Source organism: Temnothorax nylanderi, unplaced genomic scaffold, assembly GCF_030848795.1.
Source record: "Temnothorax nylanderi isolate EJ_2023f unplaced genomic scaffold, tnyl_v1.0 TNYL_tig0014_pilon, whole genome shotgun sequence".
Taxonomy (NCBI): Eukaryota; Metazoa; Arthropoda; class Insecta; order Hymenoptera; family Formicidae; genus Temnothorax; species Temnothorax nylanderi.
Window position 1 is genome coordinate 2,190,335 of NW_027249076.1, and position 26,060 is coordinate 2,216,394.

Consider the following 26,060-nt stretch of genomic DNA (forward strand, 5'->3'; position numbering starts at 1 on the left):
TGCGTGCCTCGGTGCGTGCCTAACAGCCCCGACAGTGACCGTTAACAATACACACAAAGTGGTCCACCTACACTTAACTGCCGAGGGAAAATATTTTGTTGGAGTTTTCGTGGAAACGAAAAGTTATAACACTTGGCACGCTTAAAATAAAAATATAATCCACTGATTATTACGTGGAATAATTAGTTTATTTTATGCTGCATATTATCACATCCCAAGTAGCAAAGTGACGTCATCTTTGCTACTTGGGATTAATTTCAATATGCAGTAAAATTAAAAGAAGTAAACAAGCAGATTAAATTAAATTATTAATAAAACTACATTAGATAAGTAACTTATGAAAAAAATACCGTGTTTTTTGATATTCTATTAATAAAACCAAAAGACGAAGCGCGCGTATAATCGAATGCCATCGTTAAATTCTCGTTTGCAATTTCGGATTTGTAACAGAACGCCAGCGGCTTTCTCGTTTACATTATTTTGTGCGTACAATGAGAAATGCTATTTTAGTAGCACCGTACGTGCTCTCTTTCTCTTTATCTCTCTTTCTCCTTCTCGGTACGAACCACCCCAGTTATACCAGTTTTATAGACTCTTGTAACATATGGAGATACTTAAGTTAGAATCCTACTCATTTTCTGTTTGTCAGGTCAAATTAACATAGAACAGATTTTTTCTGGAGAGCTACAGAAACCTGCAAGTTAATATAAACATGAAAGAAGCAGAAGAAGGTTCTTAGTATTTCCTTAGAACTTTTTGAACGCCTTATTATATGTTCAAAATATATGTTCAAAATATAGGTCAATATATATTTCGATTTTTTACGTTTTTAAATTCTAATTTGGTGACTTTATTTATTTCAAGCATTTGATTATTTGATTTGCGTTCAAATAAACGTTTTATGAGTTAAATAAAAAATTATGAAAATACAAGCAGAACTTTTACTGAAATATCACATTCGTATAAAAATGCAGTTTTATTTCCGAGGAACGCAAATATGACATTTTATTGTTAGTAAAAGTTTTGCTTGCGACATTTGCATAATTTTAATTATAATCATCAAACATTGTACATCATATTTAAAATAAATAAATAAATAAATAAATAAATAAATAAATAAATAAATAAATAAATAAATAAATAAATAAATAAAACAAGAAAAGATCTTTTTAATAATTGTTACATTGCATATAGATTCTCGGTTAAAAACGTATAGAATTTTATGTTAAATATAAGAGAGTTAAAGATTAAGGACAATCTACTTAAAGCAGACTTTTTATTTGTCTTTCTTAATTCTCGAAAGCCACACTGGAGTCTCAGGGACCCCAACAAAATGAAACTATAACGTTTGGAACTATTATTTATATTTTTTAATGCGTATTTTTTAGCAATAATTTTTTTTAAACAAATTCTGAGATTACCATCATAATTCTTAGAAAATTTACGATTAATTGTAAAAAAAACATTACATTACGTTGATTTTTTCGAAATTTATGAGAGAAAAATGGCTGGGTTCTGCAGATCTCAGTGTGGCTTACACGTATGCAAAAAATAAATGTGGCCTGTGAGGTAAGTATATATCGGGAATTTAATTTTCCGTATATGATAACTATCCTGATTTGTTACTCTCCATGTTCACGGCATTAGACGCCGGCTTCGGCGTCAGGCGCCAAGCGTATAGTTGAGGCGGCACCACCGAAGGTGGTGTGGTGGAACGGCTTGGTATTCTTTTCAGCCCTCGATGGCTCGATCCGCAGTCCAACGCGGTCCGCAGCCTTCGACGGTCGCCTGTCCGTCCGTCGCGATTTTCCCGCCATCGCCGTTCACCGCGGATTTTCGCCGATCCGCTTGCCATACATTTACTCTAGTCCGCAACATCGACCGATCACACGTACATTTTTCCGAATGTTAATCTGAGTGTATCTTACATAACCGACTAGAAAAACGGATATTATTTGAAGGATATTTAATCTATGTTTAACAAAGCGTAGGATAAAAAGCTCGCGAAAACTCGTGAAGCTGCAATAAACTCAGAGTGGACTCTTTATTTTGGCCTTTAATGTTATTTGAAATAATTAATCGATCGCGCGTGTAGATTTTTTGAAACGCCTTCGAAAAGTGATGCTTTGGAGAAATACTCTAGGCAGAGGTGGCATTTTTTTATTACCGGAAACCACATACGGTGAAATGCTGGTAAGAATTTATCAAGTTTATTCTTTTACTACAATTTATCGCTTATATGTTTGTGAGAGAGTTAATCTTGTCAAGTTGCGTATATGTAACTTCGCAGAAAAACAAGACGATAATGCTGTCTTGACGTATCGTGTGATATGATAGGAATTCGAATCACGTGGTTCCAAATCAAATTTATCATTTTCCGTTATGTAAACAAATTCTAGAGAAGAAACGATTGTGAATTAAGTTGATAACGCGACGAAACATTTATCAAAAACAATGACAAATGTTTTGATTATTTTTAAGAACGTTTTACTGTTAATTTTTAATTCAAGCATTTGAAAATAAAGAATATTATATTTTAATAGAATTATAATTTTAAAATATTTTTTTTATTATCTAACAATGCAAAAATTGTAAAATAAAATACAGTATAGAGTTTAACATATTAATTATCAGATTTAGATCATTTTTAGAGTATTCGTAATTTTTTTATTTATTGTATTCTGTTTTAGGCAACTATGCTTGTATAGTTATTTTTATTTTTAGTTACCGATACATGCTCTATTAAAATAAACAAATCTTTCATTATTACAAGACGTCGAAAGTAATTTATTGTGTAAAAATCTTTAACACAATTAAGAATTTAATCGATTATACTGGCAATGATTATAATCGTCGTGACAAATCGTCACCGCGTTTCGATCAAGGATTCTGGTCTTTCTAAAATTGATGTAATTTTAGATGCTTATAATATAAGCATCTTAATTAAATAATTAAATTTATTGCGAAAAATATTACCTCAGCCAGGGTTCGAACCTGGAACCTCCCTCATTCCGTGACGGGTGTCGTACCAATTCGACCACTGAGGCATGTGGTAATATTTATTGCAATAAATTTAATTATTTAATTAAGATGCTTATATAGAATAGAATTTATTTACTTCAGCTTTACAAAATTTGCCAGGAAGGGACTTGGTTTACAATTAAAACATCTTATCCACACTCATCCATCCATACCATGCGTACACTAACTACTCTCTTAAGCTAACCTAACTTCTTAAACCTAATCTATCACAGCCTTATCTTTGGCTTAATTTATTTCCTTTCTCTTTTTAAATTCCTTCTCCCTCTCCTTCCATAATTTCCGCAACATTTAAGATGCTTATATTATAAGCATATAAAATTACATCAATTTTAGAAAGACCAGAATTCTTGGTCGAAACGCGGTGACGATTTGTCACGACGATTATAATCGTTGCCACGATTATAATCATTGCCAGTATAGTCGATTAAATTCTTAATTGTGTTAATTATTGACTGGCGAAGTAAATGTTACTTATTCGGTAAAAATCTTTACTTTTGACTCTACAATATATTATTTCTATCGGATGCATGTGTAATAGCTCACTGTTTCTAATCACTAAAATATCGAAACACTTTAAAACTTGTCGCTTCCTGTCTTTCATGTGTCCCCTGAACTTCACGCGTTTAGCTCAGCGTCATAACTCTTTAAAGTGAACAAAGGCATATCCAGTCCTTCGTCAAATGCCCTTAATTATCTCTCGCGCCGTTTTAACACACCCGCCGGCATTTCGTTTTACGTACGACGAAATAAAGGCGGTAAATGATAGCATCGCGGCATCGGCAGGAAGAGACGCCGGGATGTCACCTTCTTGTCTCAGAGGGCAAGACATCCACGTTTCGCGCTGGCCGCCCTTAATTGGCTCTAATTAATGACCGGCTGTCATCAGACTCGTGACTCACGACGCGTGCAACTCGAGCAGAATTCTAGCATTATCGCCTCTTTACGCCGCTTTACCGAGATCCTTGAGATACACGGATTATATATATTGAACATTTGATACTGTGACGGCTTCCGCGATGATTTCAGGGGTTGATAAGATCACAAGAAGTTAAAATTTGAATAAATTCATATGAATATAAGATATAAATTCGCGAATAAATTCGCGTTAGCTGATTAGATGAATGCCAAATCAATCTATGCAGTTCCGTTAGAATAAGAGCCGGTTTATACTTTGATGAGCAGAGTTAGTAGCAAAAGTAGACTGAATGAGTCAATCAGATTTTTTTTTATCAAAATCAAATTTTGTTTTTATTGTATCTTATAAAGTATAAACGACTAGAAAAACGGATATTATTTGCAAGATATCAATCTGTTCCATACATACATGTAAGTTTTAGTTATATAGTTTTACCTATTTTTAATTATATAAGAATCAGAATTATTATATTTACTTATATTTATAAATTTCTTTACGTTTAGAATATTTGCATATATATTATTTTACATTTTCTATTCCATGCTAACTTTTTAATTGCAAGTTGTATCCTGGTAATTTTCTTAACGATAGATGCATTTTAAAATCTTGATATAATCTATAAATTAAGAGAAAAATGGAAAAAAGCTGTTTTGACACTTCTAAACAAAAAATTTTGCACCGCCTTCTCTTTCACTGCAGTGATATATCTCAAATAATTACTTGCTGATATCCGATCTTCTTTATCCCTTTTTTCTTCTTGATCTGCCATTGTTCTGTACATTTCATCTTATTTTCCGTCACACATGAGAAAATGTATTCTCTTTTGTGTTCTTAAAATTTCTTATCTTTCTGCTTAGACTGTGCAGAAGCTGTATCGCCTCGTCATTTGCGCTTAAACTTTTGTTAAAACTCGATGAACTTTGTTAAACTCGATATAATTCGTAATATGCGTTCAATAAAGTTATTATTATATAAAAAGATAACAAAACATAACTATAATAAACAACAAATTACAATAAAGATTTTTAGGAAGAAAGAAAAAGAGCTAGATTCAATGTTAAAAGAGTGTCAATATAAAATCGACACTTCTTTACTATATTAATGTTAAAAGAAGTAATTTCTGAGAAGTCAAATTCACAACACAAGCATAAGGACTAAACTTTTGCGGCGGCGAAATCGTTTGTTTGGACGATTAAATTCGATGGAACGGGCTTTTTAATCGTTGTGTGTGGAACCGCACGGAATCTTACTCGTTTACGTTCTTACGTTGAGAACTATTTGTCCTGCGGTTAATTTTGCAAGAATAAATTCGACCAGTTCGTCGAAGGGAGGAGAACTCCGAGCACGTCGAATAAAATCGCGACTAACGGGGGATGAATCATCCCTCCCTCTCCCAGAACATGGCGAATCGAGGCGATCGATATCAAAGGCATCTTCGTGCCGCCGCCACGCCGGTACCTTTCCGCGTTCTTGAATATTAAAACAATATCGATCCCGCGTACTGAGAACAGATGTAACGATCAATTATGTAGCTGACGTGAAACGACCGCTCGGCAGGCACGATCAAGTTGAGCTTTACGCTTTCGCTTTCAAATGTCACGTGACGCATCGCCGATCATATTTGAGCAGAAAAATTTTACTAAAATAAAAATAAATATAAATATAAATATAAATTGGGATATAATACAAAATTGTTTAAATGACCAAAATAAAATTTAAGCTCGTGGACGAAAATTACATCTCTTATCACACATGAGTGCGGCGTCGTTGCATCTATTTTCATACCATATCTTCCGTATACTTCCGGTTGCGACAGTCGTTTCATTGTATACCCTGCTGAAATTCCGGACAATAAGAGACGTGCACGTTGAGTTCAGGGTCGCAGTTGATCTTGTCTTAGCATTGTTCCATTCAAGATCGACGAGCGGGTATGATCTCCAAGATATTGTTATTGCTAATAGAAACATTTATATTTAATCTTCCGTGTGCATACGTGGGTCTATGGTGTCCGAGCCGAAATGATATCTGCTCGTAACTGTAAAACTTGCAAGCCTACCAGAAAATATTAAATAAATGATGCTTATTAAAATGACTATAAAATTGCCAACTACAATATAGACAGATGTTTTGTGAATTTTTTCGGATTTTTTAAAATATTTTTAAAATACTAAGGTAGGGAAAAATATACGTCGAACATGACAGACCCACGTATGCACACGGAGGGTTAACAATTGCAAATATTTTGTAAATTTTTTACCAAGAAACATCTGATTTAAACTTGGATGTATTGGAAAAATTATATTGCAATTGAAAATAGTAAGGCAAATAATTTTTCCACGCAATGAAACACGATTTAAATTTTACTTATTATTTTTTATTTTAAATTCGACAGAAATTATTTCATCTGCGAGAAAAAGTTGAGACGGAAGTCGTTTATTGTGATTAAGAAGAAAGTGAGAAGAAAGTGATTCTCATCGAAGATGAGAAATCAGGTGACGCTAGCATGATCGACATCGGTGCGATTAGTATCCTGACGCTCTTCCTGATCCTCGGCAACCTCGAGGCGATCACAGTCGTGAACCATCATCCCGACGATGAATACATCCTGGAACACGAAGTCCTTCGCAAGGACGCGCTCGCTGAAGCAAAGAAACTGAAGATATATCCTGGTAAGCTTTATTTCTTGTCATTAATATTATGAGCGTCATAAAATTGTGGAAGAATAAAGTAGAGTTGAATTATCTTAGAATTTTCCTCAATATTATTGTTCGATATTAATCAAGAAGGCTATTTATACAAAAATATAATATTATCTCACATTAAGAAATTATCGAAGGAATGTTTAGCGCATAAGGAAATAAATAATTTCTTATGGATGTAAAAATTAAGATATATGTACGATTCATGGTATTTCTTTCACATATAAGCCACATTTCAAGAATCTTATAGCGGTCTAACATCTCTTTAACAATTTCATTTTTTAAAGCAAAATTTGAATAGATAAGATTTTCTTTGTCTTTTTAAGAGAGTTTAAGTATTAAATCTTCCGATAATTAAGACTCGAATAATAATTTGGTTAAAATAAAATTATCTTAAAATAAAAAGAAGAAAATTAATTGCTATTTATTGTTATTCAATTTTAATTTAACACAAAACTATCTATCCCCTTTGTTTATATAAGAACTGTCGATGCGCCTCGACATTCCTGTCTAAGATAAATTGAAGAAAACGAATTTGTCGAAGGATCTATTTCTAAAATAGGTTCCAAATGTTACGATATGTCCTGTACATCTTAACAGCATTCTTGGTGCGACTTTTTTCCAATCTAGCTCAGTTGCTAAAAGCATCGCATTAACGTTCTTGTCTGACTCCTACAACCGGTCTATAAAGCTTCCTTACGGTACACAGAAATGTATTTATCTTACCGCCAAGAATAGCTGCTTTGATCCACCTAACCAGCGTCGCACGATTGACGTTTCGAAATTTTTGTTCTGCCAATCGCGCCCTAGTCGGCATGGACCAGAGAGGTATGCGTGAATAGTATTCGCGAAGAACATCAGAATATGCACTCTTTGCGTACTTAAATCATAACAATGCTCGCTATTTTATTTTTAAAAACTTTTAATAATTTAAGTTTTTATTTATGTAATTTGCATGCCCTTCCATATGTGTACCGTGAAAAATTTATATTTTTAATATTTACATTTTTAATAACAGATTACGTTGAATATAATTTGCCTCTGAATTAATTTTATAAAATAATTTGTTATTCACCTTAATACACTGAACTCGATAAATTTAAAAATAAATTTGATCAGTCAATAATTTAATAAATTGCTAACTCATCAATAAAGACAACAAATCCTTCCTTTAATTTGCTATATTACGTAAGGTTCGATATAATACAAAAAGTTACGCGTGCTGTTTTATGTATTTTATGTATTCATGATCTCAATTATCACTATTTACTAGAAACTGAAATGTGATAATCGAATAGTTAAATGTGTCGTATTAGTCGTATACTTTCCATTGTTAACACATAAAAGTCTAATTTTTCGGCATTCTGTAGCAGTTTTCCTTACCGGATTCGGATCACGCTTTTTCACGCTCTTTTTCAATATATTATTGTCAGCACGAATAATTTTGCGTGTTGTACGTTCACATCACATTGAGACACCTGACGATGCCGTTTGCATTGCATAATTGCGCAGCCAGCTAAGCACGTGGCTCTCATTACAGCTGTAATTCCAATGACCGAGGAAGTCGATGATTACCCCTAACATTATTCGCGTAAATTAGGAATTGTCGGCCGTGCAGTCCCAATTTCTGTAATTCAATCCTTTAATCGTGACTCGGAGAAACGAGCGATCCTTGTGAGGATCGCCGATGAACCTGTTGCTTATCACGTGTGAATTTAAAACGATTTTAACCGTCAATTATTATTTAAGTGGCGAGATAAGCTGGCGATTACCGTATAGTATCGTTAACGGCAATTTGAAATACTCGGTCATTGTATGCGCGGTTCTCATTCCAATAATTCAATTAACGATCCTCATCAAATGTTATAAATACGAAGAATACACTCGTCGCTTATCGCGATCGTGGAATTAGCACGATCTAACGAGGCTTCGATCTCGCGAAGGCGAAACTCATACAATTCGCGATGTATTCGATGTCGATACAGCGCGACGGTGCTTTTCTATCGTCACAGACAGACAACTCGCTATGTCCGCGACACGATTTCATAAAGGATTACGCAAGGAGCCTCGAGACGCTAATTAACGTGAATCATGGATGCGGATTCGACGCGATTGTCATGTATTTTAATCGCAGTCGCCGGCATCGAGGTTAATGAAATATAATTCTTAATTAATAAGCGGTCGTGCGCTCAGCTTCATTCATATGCCTGAGAAATGCGGCGTTCCGTGTCATTTTGCCCGTCTAGTGAGGAAGATTGTAGATATTAACGATACGACGGTTTCCTTTTAATTGACAATTTTTCCTTTCGAGCCTTTTCATCTTACTTAATTCTCTCTCTCTTGATTATTCGCGCTAATCGCATCTATCGTTTGCAGGACCCATTCCGGGATGCAAGCCTTGCACCTACCCTGAGATGACTTACTGCACGAATGGCAGCGTTATCAACGATCATTGTTGCTGCGACGGCAGCTTCAACAGTAGGTATTCGAGCGGGTGTGATTAATAATTAATAAACAATTAATAAATAGATAATTAATAAATAATTAATCAATAATGAATAAGTAGATAAATAGACAAGTGAACCTTCGTAGCTCGCTTTACGATGGGCTAACGAAGCGTCACGCGATTTATCTCGGCGGCAAATAACAAGCCGATCGAAATCGGCTTAACCTTCCCGACGACGGAAGTTGTGTTTTCCGCTCTCGTCCTTCGTTTATTCACGTAGCGAGAAGTCGTATGAAAAACCACGGTTCCCGGCCGGCGAATTCGTGCGTGAACAATCGGCCGTGGCGAGCGAGCGCGTTGTGCAACGCGCGCTTCACGGAAATTTAGAGCAACGGCAATGATAGCGAGCTCGCGGATCGGCGCAATTTCGCGATCTGCACAATGCCAACGAGAGCCGCGCGACGTAATCGCAATTATTTTTAGTCGATGCACTACGTGCCGTTACAGCTCGAATCGTGTGTTAATATCTCGAATAACCGTGGGATCGACGAGATGTTTATGTATTATTATTACAGAATTTCCCTCGGGGTATTGTCAGAGGTACTTACCTTCAGAAAGTTTCGGGAGCTTAGGAATTATTTGCGTAACTCAAATCTCAACAACGCGAGAGAGATGGTGTAAAAATATTAAGCTGTCAGTTACTGACTCAGTAAATACTCAGTACTATGAATACTATAAATTTTAAAGCCTTTGGTATCATACGGTCGCATTTAAATTTAAAAAATGCGCCAATGCATTGAAATGAATACATTTGTATAAAGAAACGATTTTAATCATACTACTTTATATATAAGTCTGTATTTTTTATATTTTATTAGAGCGAGATCTACTTCTTTATATTATTCCCCAGCTATTTAACTGATTTAATAAAATTGAATCTGTTATTAACCAAATTTATTGCGGTTACCACGTCCAGAAAATCTTACGAGAGATATCCGAGAGATTAAAGGTTAAAATCGAAGAATAGTGCCAGAATTAAATTATTGTCAAATTTGAATTATAACCATTTTAAATCACGATTTACCGTAAGTTATTTTAATGTTCGTCGTTTCAAACCGAATATTGTCTAATCGCCAAGTGATTTATCGACATGAGAGGACCATAATTTCTTTATATATCGAGAAGAAATTAATTCCTTTCTGTCGAGCGGAAGGGCAGTCACCTGTTCAGGAAATCATTGCTCGTCGTAATGAATTATCCTTGTCTTCCACGCGCGTGTGTAAGATCTAACGAGTGATTCATTTGCGCGCGCGTCATCGAGCGAGTCGCTTGAGCATTCCACGCGCTTTCCGAACTCCTCGCAAACGTCGCAGGACTATCGTCCATCGACCCGCGACCTTTATTTGAATTTATAATTGACATAATATCACGTTATTCATGCAACAATGATTTTTTTTTAAATACAAATATTAAATAATAATATTAACACGTTTGCAAATTTTCGCGCTCTTGTACACTTCTCAGAAGAAATAAATATCGACATATCTCAAATCAGGTTACAAACTAGTTTTCGTCTTGTTGGCAAGTTTACGAATTCAAAATGATTAATTCTATAGTAATACCAAAGACGGGGTTATTACACTTGTTCATTTTTCAAAAAGCTTTTTGGTTACGTTTTTAAACTTATTATATTGATGTGAAGATACACAAGAAGCCTAGATTGCTTTATTCATTTTTATGCTCGAAGTTTTCCAAAAACTTTTACGAGGTTCAATATCAAAAACAAAAGAATATAGAGATACCATCGTAGAATTAAAGATATTTCGAGGAAATTATTTGTGAATTATTCGTATTTTCGTTCTTTAGGACGCTTAAGAATTTGTTATTGTTGCGTAAAAATTCCCGAACGCGCGTAAAAATTCTTTAGGTGTTGCATGAAGTTGCATTGCTGCACGCAGCGAGCTACGCACGTGGAATACCTAAAACTTGAATCGCCTCTCGATCGCGTCCGTGAATCACTCGTGCGTTTTGCGCTCGTTCCTAATCGCTCGCGATCGATTAAACACCAATTGTTTCGAAACAAATTGCTCAAGACCGACCTTGATTTATATTTTACACCTGTGCACGTTTTGGAAAATCGGGATTACAAATACTCAAGTCAACGTCGTGTTATCCTCTTCCGGAACTGATAGCGCGCGCCGGAAGCCTCTGGTATCTCATTATGCAAATTAATCGCCAACCCACGAAACCGGTTAATTATCGCAACGCCTACATTTGACGCTCCCTGCGAAAGGTTTGCGTTCAAGTGCCCCTCCCGAGATACAATTATGTTTGTTACGCTTTATATAACGATAAAATGCCTTCGTGACGTCTCGTAATTTCCTACCGCAATTGCACTACTTAAGAACTATTAATCAATTATTTACAATAACTCCCGTAATGACTTGATCGAAGAATAATGCGGCTGATGACCATTTAGAAGACCAAAACAATGTTTTTATTAATAAAAACTGGCAAAGATATTCAAAAGTTTCTAGCGATAAGTGATATACATATAATTATAAACAAAAGAAAAAGTAACAGACAGCTATCTCGTTGTGAACAATAAGAAATTTTATACATTGGCCATATCATTCCTTGAAGCTGATAGCTGCCGAAATGTCAAAATCAAAAGAATACGTTATTAAAAGAAAACTGCTCGTCACGAGAATGTCATTTATTTGTCTATTGTTTCAGAGGTGTTTCTCTTCGTCGAGCACACTTGTCGCGTGGGACCAGAGGAATGCAAGGTGCACGCTGGAGACTGCGCGGAATACACGCGATTGCGAGAATGCTGTTGCCATTCGTATTTGGCCTCTGCCTGTAAGCGCTTAAAACTTTTCTAAACGTTCCGTAAATCATACGCAGAGACTATTTTATTCTTTTTCTTGTCGTAAGTTGTACACAATTATTGAAGTTACACGCACTGTAATATACACAAGGTATCACAGTTGTATGTTCTTATCCTATAGCGATTATATTGTGAAATATGAGTTTAACAGATGCGACATATACGTTTCATACGCGCACCTGCAAGTTTGTTAAAACTTAATATTTAGACGACCGTGAAGACGATTGTAAAAGATAAAATATAATGTCGATAGAAGAAACATTTTCTTATCTGCATTCATATTTCGTATCGACACCTTCGGGATTATGTTGATATCGTATCACGAAATTATAATAAAGCAAAAAAAGTGATACTTCGCAATAGTTCTGAGAAAATTGTGCCTTATTTCGTCGTTTCGCGATAAGGCACAATTTTCTCAGAACTACTGCGAAGTATCACTTTTTTTGCTTTATTATAATTTCGTGATATGATATCAACATAATTCCGAAGGTGTCGATACGAAATATGAATGCAAAAATGTACTCCGGAATCATCTGATCCGCGAACTGTGCTCGAATTACAAACCTTTTATCGCATGCAGTGTCAACTTTTGAATTGAATCCGACGGTGATCGTATTGTGAAAAAGAAACCTTGGCTATATTCTTTAAGATCGATTATATAAGTATTTTTATTGTTAATTATATATCAAAGAACAGCAATTTTTTAGCAATCGCAAAATTCTTCTATCTGTCTCATAATTTTGTTAAGCAAATGATTTCTTCGTTGGATTCTTTTCATTATCGCTAACAAATATATTTGGAATAGTTCTATATGCCGTTCTATTATCGTTATTTTAAAATATTATTTTATACATATTACCATTTAATAATTATATTTATTATAATATGTAATAGTAAATTAATCAGAATTTCTCTTTTGCAGGGAAATACATGGCGACTGGCGTGGGATCGCGGGCCAGTGTGAATTTCACGAAGTTCATAATAATCCTAACAATTCTCAGGTCACATCTATTGTTGGCCTGACTCACCAAAAATTTTGTATATTATTAATTATTTTAATAAATTGTTTTTTATATCGACCGAAGAGAAACTGATAATTCTTTGCAATTTGATAAGAATATTTTAATTTCGAATCATAAATTTGAATCATAAGTAAATCAATATATATAATTCTGTTATCCTAAATATGTAAAGCAAATGGAATTAGGAAGTAAGAAAGGGGACATCATAATTTTTTTAAATACCATTTTCTAAGACATATTGTTTATGAAACAGATACTGATTATTATAATAAACTGTGTATATGTACAAATAAGGTTTGTAAATATGTTTTGCGCAAATCTTTAGAATTTTAATTGTAAACTAAAGTAAATTACTATTGAGTTGACTGATAGTTTCTGTAAACAGAAAATTACCAACCCAAAGGTACAAAGAGTTATAAATCTAAAACAGGTGTTCCTCTCACGAAATACATTGCGTAATATATTGCTGAGTCAGAAAGATTTAATGCAATGTTGAACGTTTCATGGTATAACATACGAGACAAGATCGTTAGTGACACGCGATCTATTGTCTGAGGCTCAATTGCTATCACGACAACATTTAATACATTCGCGACAAATAAGAGATATATTTATACTTTAAACTCCATTGTAAATATCACTTCTAGAGAAGAAATTCGGATGTGTTAATGATTGAATATAAAAATACTAATTTCTAATCTTGAAAACCGAATAATGGAGAACTCTCAAGTTAATATATTAACTTTTGATGAATATAGTACACTTTTGAAAATTTGAAAAGAGGAACGATACGTCGCTTGTAATAGCGCGAAATTATAAAACATTTTTATGTTTTATAAAATTGAAAAAGATGTAATCTCAGCAGTTCTTTTTTATTGAAACCTTCCGGAAAATCTTCTTCATTTTTATCAAGATTTAATTATTTTAAATTGGTTATAATGGTTATGAGTTTGCATGTTAAGTTTGTTAATTTGAATTATTTTACGTTTGTTATGTGAGTAAATGTAAAGGGCGCGTGACCGTATGCTCTACCTACTATGCTCGTTCACTCTTATTATTTCCTCATCAGCCTTTAGATAAGAATGATTTAGCATGATAATTCCACGCAAAATAATTCTCTCGACTTTCTAGCTAATCCGCCTTGTTTCGACCCACATTTTTCAATTCAACACATATGTCCCAATTCTAGTTTAAAATTGACATAGATTGTGACGGACAATAAATATTTTTGTCTGCAATGGTGAACGTCACGTAACAATCAAATTGATAGCAAAATTTAAACCCATTAACTGAAAAAAGAAATGTACCTAATAAGTCGGTTTTTCATAAAGATTATTATTTTTAAAATAAATTCTTATCAAGTAATTTTTAATTTTTTCTTAGAGAACAGATTATATAGTAAAATTGTGTATTATATTATATAAAATTTTACTATATAAAAAGAAATATCCTCATCAGTATCAGTAATATATGTATAATTATAATAATATAATATAACATAAAATTTTGTTATCATAAAATTTAAAAATATATGATTACAGAAAATATATAAATCTATATTTTATTTGCAAAGCAGAATATTTGATGAGAAGCGTAATTACTACTTTCTTGTCCTTACTTTTGAAAAATTGTTTTTCTTATCTTCCCATGTATTCTGTGACGACTAGTATTCGTGAAGATAGCTGTTATTTTTCAACGCATCTATATCATTTTTTTTCTTTTCTTTTCGACTGACCGGCATATAGGAAGAGAGAGATGACCGTCAACCAGTTACGAGTAACGGGTACGTCGACCGCGTTCTACGAGGAAGGCGAGGCCCAGCTAAAAGTTACGTGGGTTTACGAAAGAAAGAACGAAGAGTAGGAACCGAACGATCTCATTTGTCTGAAAAATCTCAGCCGTGTTAAGAGCAACGAGTGCGCGCGGAAACTTTAATCTCGTGCGGGTTTTTTTATGAGAAAATGTCGCTATTGATCCTTCTCAGCGTCCTGTTGTGTTGTTGTGCATTTTGTATATCGGGTGAGTTAATTTGATCAATTGCATTATTTAATTGCACATCAAAATAAACAAATATTTTCTTTTATACGTTATAAAGAAGAAGTTTGTATAGATGGTAACTGTTCGTCTCGGAGTTACTTTTTTGTGTTGGAATAATTTTCAGTGCAAATTGTTGAGAATATTTATTGTGTGGTTTTGGAAAGTGCTATAATATTATTTATGATAATAATTTCACGTGTCATCTTTACATGTACAAAAATACAAGGTAGAGATTTAGCAATTTTTGTTTAATAAAAATGATAAAAATAATTTTAAATTGTAAAATGTATAAAAATGTATCAATAAAATTATATATAATAACAGTAGTATAATAATAATAAATAATAAGATATGTATAATGGTAAAACATTAAAATGAAAAGAATATATTAAAGATGAAGGTATAAAACAGGAATTAACAGGAATTTTAAAATAATCCATTAAATAATTGTAAATATTTTTTATATGCAGTCTATGCAGAAATATCTTTTGCATAAAAAATTTAATGCGTATATGTATAGGAATCTATAAGTCTATAAAAATAAAATGTTAAAATAAAAATTATGCCATAAATTATATCTATTATTTATAATAGTATAAATAGAAAAGTTTTTAGTTTCAATCGCATATTACATGATTTATCTTTTCGATAAATAAAAGTTCTTTCTGAGATATTTTTAATACTGCTTAACGTAAGTCTCTTTACGAGCGTCTTTCAGACGAACACGAGAAACTGGCAGGCGATCATGCATTAGGGGCAACAAATATGATGAACGCGCCGTTAACACCGTCGCCAGAGAACAACATATTCCGACAATTCCAAGGAAATTATCCTTTTCCTTTGCCCGGATACAGACCGCAAAAGTAAGTTTATAAATTTTTTATATTTACTCATAGAATCAACAGATTTTGCATCATGCGATTTAACTAATGATATACATATTATAGACATATTAGATATTTTAACATTATTGTACATATATACATATATGTGTGTGCATATATGTTATATATAAATTATAAATTAAGAAAATACTTAAACACAATTCACATTTTAATCTTTTATTTTCATTACAGATGCCCTTTATGCGACAGTTCAATTTATCCTTATTGCGGCGAGAAACTGTTGCACGATGCCTGCTGCTGTACTGATTCTCATGATTTGCCTTATCAATGTAAATTAGCAGACTGTCAATTTCTGCACGCCAACAGCTGCAGGGATCACCGATTGATCGCCAATTGTTGTTGCAGCGACGATTATCGCGCCCTTCTGAAGAGCCTCGAGCAACAATAAATCCGTCGCACCTCGCGTTATCACTTGTGACAAAAACTAAAAAAGATTCAATTTTAACAATATATAAAAGACAAAGTTACAAGATTTGTAATTGTGGTTTTTTTTTACTGCTAACAGATAGAATGTTTCTCTCTGTTGGCAGAATCAATCATTTAGACTCGAATCCTTAACTCTAGCTCGCCACACTCCGGTCCATTAGACTGCTATACATTTTTCAGCTTTCTAGTTTTTACATAATAACATAATTTTCTAATTTCCTTATAATAAGTTCAATTTTAATTAGAATTATTTTCTTGATTTGATTATCATAAACATCTTATTGAAAGTCTGTATTTCCAATTTCTACAGTACAAGCTTAAAAATACTAATTAGAATGAAAATGACAATGCGACAAAGTCGAGCGGTCTCATGGAAAAGGACTCGAAAATACATCTATTAAGCTGGACCCCCCACCAGCGCAAATCAAGTTCGCACTAGGTCAAAAATTTAGTGCTATTTAGGTGCTAATTAAGTGCCCTAGTCCGAATTTTGGTGCTCGAACGGTTTAGCAGGAAATCACGTAAAAAATGGGGGGGTCCAGCTTGCCATTAAGCTGGACCCCCCCCCCCATATCAGAAAATAAAAAACAAGTACACTATAATTTAGTGCTAATTAAGTGCTAATTAAGTGCTCTAAAATAACGATAAAATACTGACAGATTATAACATTTATTTAAATATACAACTATATATTGAACACAGTACCGTCGCGGTCGACACAAACACTTAAAAAACTTGCTGCATGAATATATTCGTTACTAAAATGATCGAAAACAAATATTATCAAAATATTCCCAAATCTAAGTTTATTGCTAACAGTAAAACAATTACGATAATTAACTTAGACCAGCCATTAGCGCTGAGTACTAAGTTCCGTCACCTGATTGTCTACGAATTAGTTGCTCGCATGATTATAGTATTAAAATAATTTTCATACATTGTACTTTAAAAGAATATCACGATTCGAAGCGCGCCGCGCTCCATGGATAAATTAATTAATTTCAACGCTATGCAGCTAGCACTAAATTTGAATCGTGATATTTTCTTAAAGTACAATGCCTCAGGATTATTTTGGGACCAAAAACACGCGAGCACCTAATTTTTTGACGATGCATAGCGTTGAAATTAAATAGTTTATCCGCGAAGCGCGCACGCCGCGCTCTAAAGTTCGTTACAGAATCGTCAAAAAATTAGGTGCTCGCGTGATTATGGTGCCAAAATAATCGTGAGACATTATACTTTAAGAAAATATCACGATTCGAATTTAGTGTTAGCTGCAAAGGGTTGAAATTAATTAATTAACTTATGGAGCGCGCGCGCAGCGCTCTATAATTCGTTACTGCGTCGTCAAAGAATTCGGTGCACGCGTGTTTTTGGTCCCAAAATAATCCTGAGACATTGTACTTTAAGAAAATATCACGATTCGAATTTAGTGCTAGCTGCAAAGGGTTGAAATTAATTAATTAACTCAAGGAATGCGTGCGCAGCGCTCTATAATTCGTTACTGCATCGTCAAAAAATTAGGTGCTCGCGTGTTTTTGGTCCCAAAATAATCCTGAGCCATTGTACTTTAAGAAAATATCACGATTCGAATTTAGTGCTAGCTGCATAGCGTTGAAATTAATTAATTTATCCATGGAGCGCGGCGCGCTTCGAATCGTGATATTCTTTTAAAGTACAATGTATGAAAATTATTTTAATACTATAATCATGCGAGCAACTAATTCGTAGACGATCAGGTGACGGAACTTAGTACTCAGCGCCAATGGCTGGAAGTTAATTATCGTAATTGTTTTACTGTTAGCAATAAACTTAGATTTGGGAATATTTTGATAATATATGTTTTCGATCATTTTAGTAACGAATATATTCATGTAGCAAGTTTTTTAAGTGTTTGTGTCGACCGCGACGGTACTGTGTTCAATATATAGTTGTATATTTAAATAAATGTTATAATCTGTCAGTATTTTATCGTTATTTTAGAGCACTTAATTAGCACTTAATTAGCACTAAATTATAGTGTACTTGTTTTTTATTTTTTGATATGGGGGGGGGTCCAGCTTGCCATTACGTGATTTCCTGCTAAACCGTTCGAGCACCAAAATTCGAACTAGGGCACTTGATTAGCACCTAAATAGCACTAAATTTTTGACCTAGTGCGAACTTGATTTGCGCTGGTGGGAGGTCCAGCTTAATAGAGGTCAGAAATATTGGCCATTAAACGCAAGAAATTTGGTACGTCAAGTCTGTCGTTCGTGCGTCTGATGTGTCAGAAACAATCCAAAGGGATTAACTCAAGCAATGGGATCCTTACCTGGTGACAGAATCAAACCTTCGCGAGCATTCTCTATTACCGGTATTGATATTGCTGAACCAATCATCACGCTTGTCAACAAGGGACGTGTGTCGGAAGACATGTAAATCTAACGTGGCCTTATTTATATGTTTTGCCACAAAAGCTATTCATATAGAGGCAAAAAGCGAGTTATCAACCGCAGCGTTTTTGGCAGCTTTACGCAGATTTATCGGGCGACGAGGATTACCCAGCAAAATTTGCAGTGACAACGCTACGAATTTTGTGGGTGCTAAACGAGAATTGGAGGAACTCTATACCTTTATTCAGAATTCAATAAAGGGATCCGTCGGCGACGCTTTATAAGAAAAAGGCATTGAATGGTGCTTTATTCCTCCATATTCACCACACCTCGGCGGTTTATGGGAAGCAGGAGTAAAATCCTGTAAATACCATTTAAAGCGAGTGATGGGTAACACTTTATTTACATTTGAAGAACTGACTGCGGCACTAGTACAAATTGAGGCTTGTTTGAATTCGAGGCCGCTATCGCCTTTGTCATCAGATCCGACTGATTTGCAACCTTTGACGCCAGGACATTTCCTCGTTGGAGGACCCTTGAACAGCCTTCCCGAAGATGACATAACGAACGTAAAAGTCAATCGTCTAGACAGATGGGAGTTGATCCAGCGTTCCGTCCAAGACTTTTGGAAACGGTGGGCGGCCGAGAATGTCAGTAACGCACGCCGGAGGATGGCTGGTGGATGGCCGATGGATTAAACGCAAGCCGGGGGATGGATGGTGGGTGGCCGATGGATCAAACGCACGCCGGAGGATGGCTGGTGGATGGCCGATGGATTAAACGCACGCCGGAGGATGGCCGGTGGATTAAACGCAGGCCGGAGGATGGCTGGTGGATGGCCGTTCGATTAAACGCAAGCCGGGGGATGGCCGGTGGATTAAACGCACGCCGGAGGATGGCTGGTGGATGGCCGATGGATTAAACGCACGCCGGAGGATGGCTGGTGGATGGCCGATGGATTAAACGCAAGTCGGGGGGTGGCTGGTGGATGGCCAATGGATTAAACGCACGCCGGAGGATGGCTGGTGGATGGCCGATAGATTAAACGCACTCCGGCTTGCGTTTAATCCATCGGCCATTCACCAACCATCCTCCGGAGTGCGTTTAATCCACCGGCCATCCCCCGGCTTGCGTTTAATCCATCGGCCATCCACCAGCCATTCTCCGGCGTGCGTTTAATCCACCGGCCATCCTGCGGCGTGCGTTTAATCCATCGGCCATTCTCCAGCCATCCTCCGGCGTGCGTTTAATCCATCGGCCATCCACTAGCCATCCTCCGGCGTGCGTTTAATCCACCCGCCATCCTCCGACGTGCGTTTAATCTATCGGCCATCCACCAGCAATTTTCCGGAGTGCGTTTAATCCACCGGCCATCCTCCGGCGTGCGTTTAATCCATCGGCCATCCTCAAGCCATCCTCCGGCGTGCGCTTAATCCATCGGCCATCCACCAGCCATCGTCCGGCTTGCGTTTAATCCATCGGCAATCCACCAGACATCCTCCGGCGTGCGTTTAATTTATCGGCCATCTACCATCCATCCCCCGGCTTGCGTTTAATCCATTGGTCATCCACCAGCCATCCTCCGGTGTGCGTTTAATCCACCGGCCATCCTCCGGCGTGCGTTTAATCCATCGGCCATCCACCAGCCATCCTCCAGCGTGCGTTTAACCCACCGGCCATCCTCCGGCGTGCGTTTAATCCATCGGCCATCCACCAGCCATCCTCCGGCGTGCTTTTAATCCACCGGCCATCCCCCGGCTTGCGTTTAATCCATCGGCGATCCACCAGCCATCCTCCGGCTTGCGTTTAATCCATCGGCCAGTCACCAGCCATTTTCCGGCGTGTGTTTAATCCATCGGCCATCCACCAGCCATCCTCCGGCGTGCTTTTAATCCACCGGCCATCCCCCGGTTTGCGTTTAATCCACCAACCATCCTCCGGCGTGCGATTAATCCATCGGCCATCCACCAGCCATCCTCCGGCGTGCGTTTAATCCACCGGCCATCCCCCGGCTTGCGTTTAATCCACCGGCCATCCTCCGGCGTGCGTTTAATCCATCGGCCAGCCACCAGCCATCCTCCGGCGTGCGTTTAATCCACCGGCCATCCTCCGGTGTGCGTTTAATCCATCGGCCAGCCACCAGCCATCCTCCGGCGTGCGTTTAATCCACCGGCCATCCTCCGGCGTGTGTTTAATCCATCGGCCATCCACCAGCCATCCTCCGGCGTGCTTTTAATCCACCGGCCATCCCCCGGTTTGCGTTTAATCCACCGGCCATTCTCCGGCTTGCGTTTAATCCATCGGCCATCCACCAGCCATCCTCCGGCTTGCGTTTAATCCATCGGCCAGCCACCAGCCACCCTCCGGCGTGCGTTTAATCCACCGGCCATCCTCCGGCGTGCGTTTAGTCCATCGGCCATCTACCAGCCATCCTCCGGCGTGCGTTTAATTCACCGGCCATCCTCCGGCGTGCGTTTAATCCATCGGCCATCCAGCAGCCATCCTCCGGAGTGCGTTTAATCCACCGGCCATCTTCCGGCGTGCGTTTAATCCATCGGCCATCCACCAGCCATCCTCCGGCGTGCGTTTAATCTATCGGTCATCCACCAGCCATTTTCCGGAGTGCGTTTAATCCACCGGCCATTCTCCGGCGTGCGTTTAATCCATCGGCCATCCACCAGCCATCCTCCGGCGTGCGTTTAATCCATCGGCCATCCACCAGCCATCCTCCGGCGTGCGTTTAATCCACCGGCCATCCTCCGGCGTGCGTTTAATCCATCGGCCATCCATCAGCCATCCTCCGGCGTGCGTTTAATCCACCGGCCATTCCCCGGCTTGCGTTTAATCCATCGGCCATCCACCAGCCATCCTCCGGCTTGCGTTTAATCCATCGGCCAGCCACCAGCCATCCTCCGGCGTGCGTTTAATCCACCGGCCATCCTCCTGCGTGCGTTTAATCCATCGGTCAGCCACCAGCCATCCTCCGGCGTGCGTTTAATCCACCGGCCATTTTCCGGCGTGTGTTTAATCCATCGGCCATCCACCAGCCATTTTCCGGCGTGCTTTTAACCCACCGGCCATCCTCCGGCGTGCGTTTAATCCATCGGCCAACCACCAGCCATCCTCCGGCGTGCTTTTAATCCACCGGCCATTCCACGGCTTGCGTTTAATCCACCGGCCATCCTCCGGCGTGCGTTTAATCCATCGGCCATCTACCAGCCATTTTCCGGCTTGCGTTTAATCCATCGGCCAGCCACCAGCCATCCTCCGGCGTGCGTTTAATCCACCGGCCATCCTCCGGCGTGTGTTTAATCCATCGGCCATCCACCAGCCATCTTCCGGCGTGCTTTTAATCCACCGGCCATCCCCCGGTTTGCGTTTAATCCACCGGCCATTCTCCGGCTTGCGTTTAATCCATCGGCCATCTACCAGCCATCCTCCGGCTTGCGTTTAAACCATCGGCCAGCCACCAGCCATCCTCCGACGTGCGTTTAATCTATCGGTCATCCACCAGCCATTTTCCGGAATGCATTTAATCCACCGGCCATCCTCCGGCGTGCGTTTAGTCTATCGGTCATCCACCAGCCATTTTCCGGAGTGCGTTTAATCCACCGGCCATCCTCCGGCGTGCGTTTAATCCATCGGCCATCCACCAGCCATCCTCCGGCGTGAATTTAATCCACCGGCCATCCTCCGGCGTGCGTTTAATCCATCGGCCATCCACCAGCCATCCTCCGGCGTGCGTTTAATCCACCGGCCATCCTCCGGCGTGCGTTTAATCCATCGGCCATCCACCAGCCATCCTCCGGCGTGCGTTTAATCCACCGGCCAACCCCCGGCTTGCGTTTAATCCATCGGCCATCCACCAGCCATCCTCCGGCTTGCGTTTAATCCATCGGCCAACCACCAGCCATCCTCCGGCGTGCGTTTAATTCACCGGCCATCCTCCTGCGTGCGTTTAATCCATCGGTCAGCCACCAGCCATCCTCCGGCGTGCGTTTAATCCACCGGCCATCCTCCGGCGTGCGTTTAATCCATCGGCCATCCAACAGCCATCCTCCGGCGTGCTTTTAATCCACCGGCCATCCTTCGGCTTGCGTTTAATCCACCGGCCATTCTCCGGCTTGCGTTTAATCCATCGGCCATCCACCAGCCATCTTCCGGCTTGCGTTTAATCCATCGGCCAGCCACCAGCCATCCTCCGGCGTGCGTTTAATCCACCGGCCATCCTCCTGCGTGTGTTTAATCCATCGGTCAGCCACCAGCCATCTTCCAGCGTGCGTTTAACCCACCGGCCATCCTCCGGCGTGCGTTTAATCCATCGGCCGTTCACCAGCCATCCTCCGGCGTGCTTTTAATCCACCGGCCATCCCCCGGCTTGCGTTTAATCCACCGGCCATCTTCCGGCGTGCGTTTAATTTATCGGCCATCCACCAGCCATCCTCCGGCTTGCGTTTAATCCATCGGTCAGCCACCAGCCATCCTCCGGCGTGCGTTTAATCCACCGGCCATCCTCCTGCGTGCGTTTAATCCATCGGTCAGCCACCAGCCATCCTCCGGCGTGCTTTTAATCCACCGGCCATCCCCCGGTTTGCGTTTAATCCACCGGCCATCCTCCGGCGTGCGTTTAATCCATCGGCCATCCACCAGCCATCCTCCGGCTTGCGTTTAATCCATCGGCCAACCACCAGCCATCCTCCGGCGTGCGTTTAATTCACCGGCCATCCTCCTGCGTGCGTTTAATCCATCGGTCAGCCACCAGCCATCCTCCGGCGTGCTTTTAATCCACCGGCCATCCCCCGGTTTGCGTTTAATCCACCGGCCATCCTCCGGCGTGCGTTTAATCCATCGGCCATCCACCAGCCATCCTCCGGCTTGCGTTTAATCCATCGGTCAGCCACCAGCCATCCTCCGGCGTGCGTTTAATCCACCGGCCATCCTCCGGCGTGTGTTTAATCCATCGGCCATCCACCAGCCATCCTCCGGCGTGCTTTTAATCCACCGGCCATCCCCCGGTTTGCGTTTAATCCACCGGCCATCCTCCGGCGTGCGTTTAATCCATCGGCCATCCACCAGCCATCCTCCGGCGTGCGTTTAATCCACCGGCCATCCCCCGGCTTGCGTTTAATCCATCGGCCATCCACCAGCCATCCTCCGGCTTGCGTTTAATCCATCGGCCAGCCACCAGCCATCCTTCGGCGTGCGTTTAATCCACCGGCCATCCTCCGGCGTGTGTTTAATCCATCGGCCATCCACCAGCCATCCCCCGGCTTGCGTTTAATCCACCGGCCATCCTCCGGCGTGCGTTTAATTTATCGGCCATCCACCAGCCATCCTCCGGCTTGCGTTTAATCCATCGGTCAGCCACCAGCCATCCTCCGGCGTGCGTTTAATCCACCGGCCATCCTCCGGCGTGCGTTTAATCCATCGGCCATCCACCAGCCATTTTCCGGCGTTCTTTTAATCCACCGGCCATTCCCGGCTTGCGTTTAATCCACCGGCCATCCACCAGCCATCCTCCTGCGTGCGTTTAATCCACCGGCCATCCCCCGATTTGCGTTTAAACCATCGCCCAGCCACCAGCCATCCTCCGGCGTGCGTTTAATCCACCGGCCTTCCCCCGGCTTGCGTTTAATCCATCGGCGATCCACCAGCCATCCTCCGGCTTGCGTTTAATCCATCGGCCAGCCACCAGCCATCCTTCGGCGTGCGTTTAATCCACCGGCCATCCTCCGGCGTGTGTTTAATCCATCGGCCATCCACCAGCCATCCTCCGGCGTGCTTTTAATCCACCGGCCATCCCCCGGTTTGCGTTTAATCCACCGGCCATCCTCCGGCGTGCGTTTAATCCATCGGCCATCCACCAGCCATCCTCCGGCGTGCGTTTAATCCACTGGCCATCCCCCGGCTTGCGTTTAATCCATCGGCCATCCACCAGCCATCCTCCGGCTTGCGTTTAATCCATCGGCCAACCACCAGCCATCCTCCGGCGTGCGTTTAATTCACCGGCCATCCTCCTGCGTGCGTTTAATCCATCGGTCAGCCACCAGCCATCCTCCGGCGTGCTTTTAATCCACCGGCCATCCCCCGGTTTGCGTTTAATCCACCGGCCATCCTCCGGCGTGCGTTTAATCCATCGGCCATCCACCAGCCATCCTCCGGCTTGCGTTTAATCCACCGGCCATCCCCCGACTTGCGTTTAAACCATCGGCCATCCACCAGCCATCCTACGGCGTGCGTTTAATCCATCGGCCATCCACCAGCCATCCTCCGGCTTGCGTTTAATCCATCGGCCAGCCACCAGCCATCCTCCGGCGTGCGTTTAATCCACCGGCCATCTTCCGGCGTGCGTTTAATCCATCGGCCATCCACCAGCCATCCTCCGGCGTGCGTTTAATCCACCGGCCATCCTCCGGCGTGCGTTTTATCCACCCGCCATCTTCCAACGTGCGTTTAATGTATCGGCCATCTACCAGCCATTTTCCGGAGTGCGTTTAATCCACCGGCCATCCTCCGGCGTGCGTTTAATCCATCGGTCAGCCACCAGCCATCCTCCGGCGTGCGTTTAATCCACCGGCCATCCTCCGGCGTGCGTTTAATCCATCGGTCAGCCACCAGCCATCCTCCGACGTGCGTTTAATCCACCGGCCATCCTCCGGCGTGCGTTTAATCCACCGGCCATCCACCAGCCATCCTCCGGCGTGCGTTTAATCCACCGGCCATCCCCCGGCTTGCGTTTTATCCATCGGCCATCCACCAGCCATCCTCTGGCTTGCGTTTAATCCATCGGCCAGCCACCAGCCATCCTCCGGCGTGCGTTTAATCCACCGGCCATCCTCCTGCGTGCGTTTAATCCATCGGTCAGCCACCAGCCATCCTCCGGCGTGCGTTTAATCCACCGGCTATTTTCCGGCGTGCGTTTAATCCATCGGCCATCCAACAGCCATCCTCCGGCGTGCTTTTAATCCACCGGCCATCCTTCGGCTTGCGTTTAATCCACCGGCCATCCTCCGGCGTGCGTTTAATCCATCGGCCAACCACCAGCCATCCTCCGGCGTGCGTTTAATCCACCGGCCATCTTCCGGCGTGCGTTTAATCCATCGGCCATCCACCAGCCATCCTCCGGCGTGCGTTTAATCCACCGGCCATCCTCCGGCGTGCGTTTTATCCACCCGCCATCTTCCAACGTGCGTTTAATGTATCGGCCATCTACCAGCCATTTTCCGGAGTGCGTTTAATCCACTGGCCATCCTCCGGCGTGCGTTTAATCCAACGGCCATCCACCAGCCATCCTCCGGCGTG

General features: G+C 40.7%; 2 protein-coding genes across 5 annotated transcripts; both read left to right on the forward strand.

Moving 5' to 3' along the window:
- The first annotated feature begins 1,726 nt into the window (after positions 1-1,726).
- On the forward strand, positions 1,727-13,072 carry LOC139768179 (uncharacterized). Of its 4 annotated transcripts, none has more exons than XM_071698122.1 (7): positions 1,727-2,193; positions 5,679-5,886; positions 6,351-6,627; positions 7,468-7,485; positions 9,034-9,135; positions 11,840-11,965; positions 12,916-13,072. In XM_071698122.1, the coding sequence occupies exons 3-7, from the start codon at positions 6,462-6,464 to the stop codon at positions 13,014-13,016; spliced, it is 513 nt and encodes a 170-aa protein (XP_071554223.1). In that variant the 5' UTR covers positions 1,727-2,193; positions 5,679-5,886; positions 6,351-6,461; the 3' UTR covers positions 13,017-13,072. The 4 variants fall into 4 exon arrangements, with proteins under 4 accessions (XP_071554223.1, XP_071554224.1, XP_071554222.1 ...); XM_071698123.1 differs by having other exon boundaries at positions 5,775-5,886; XM_071698121.1 differs by lacking the exon at positions 5,679-5,886 and having other exon boundaries at positions 1,728-2,193.
- Positions 13,073-13,208: 136 nt separating this feature from the next.
- On the forward strand, positions 13,209-16,429 carry LOC139768181 (uncharacterized). The gene is made up of 3 exons (XM_071698125.1): positions 13,209-15,034; positions 15,771-15,915; positions 16,129-16,429. The coding sequence occupies exons 1-3, from the start codon at positions 14,977-14,979 to the stop codon at positions 16,343-16,345; spliced, it is 420 nt and encodes a 139-aa protein (XP_071554226.1). The 5' UTR covers positions 13,209-14,976; the 3' UTR covers positions 16,346-16,429.
- Positions 16,430-26,060: the final 9,631 nt, after the last annotated feature.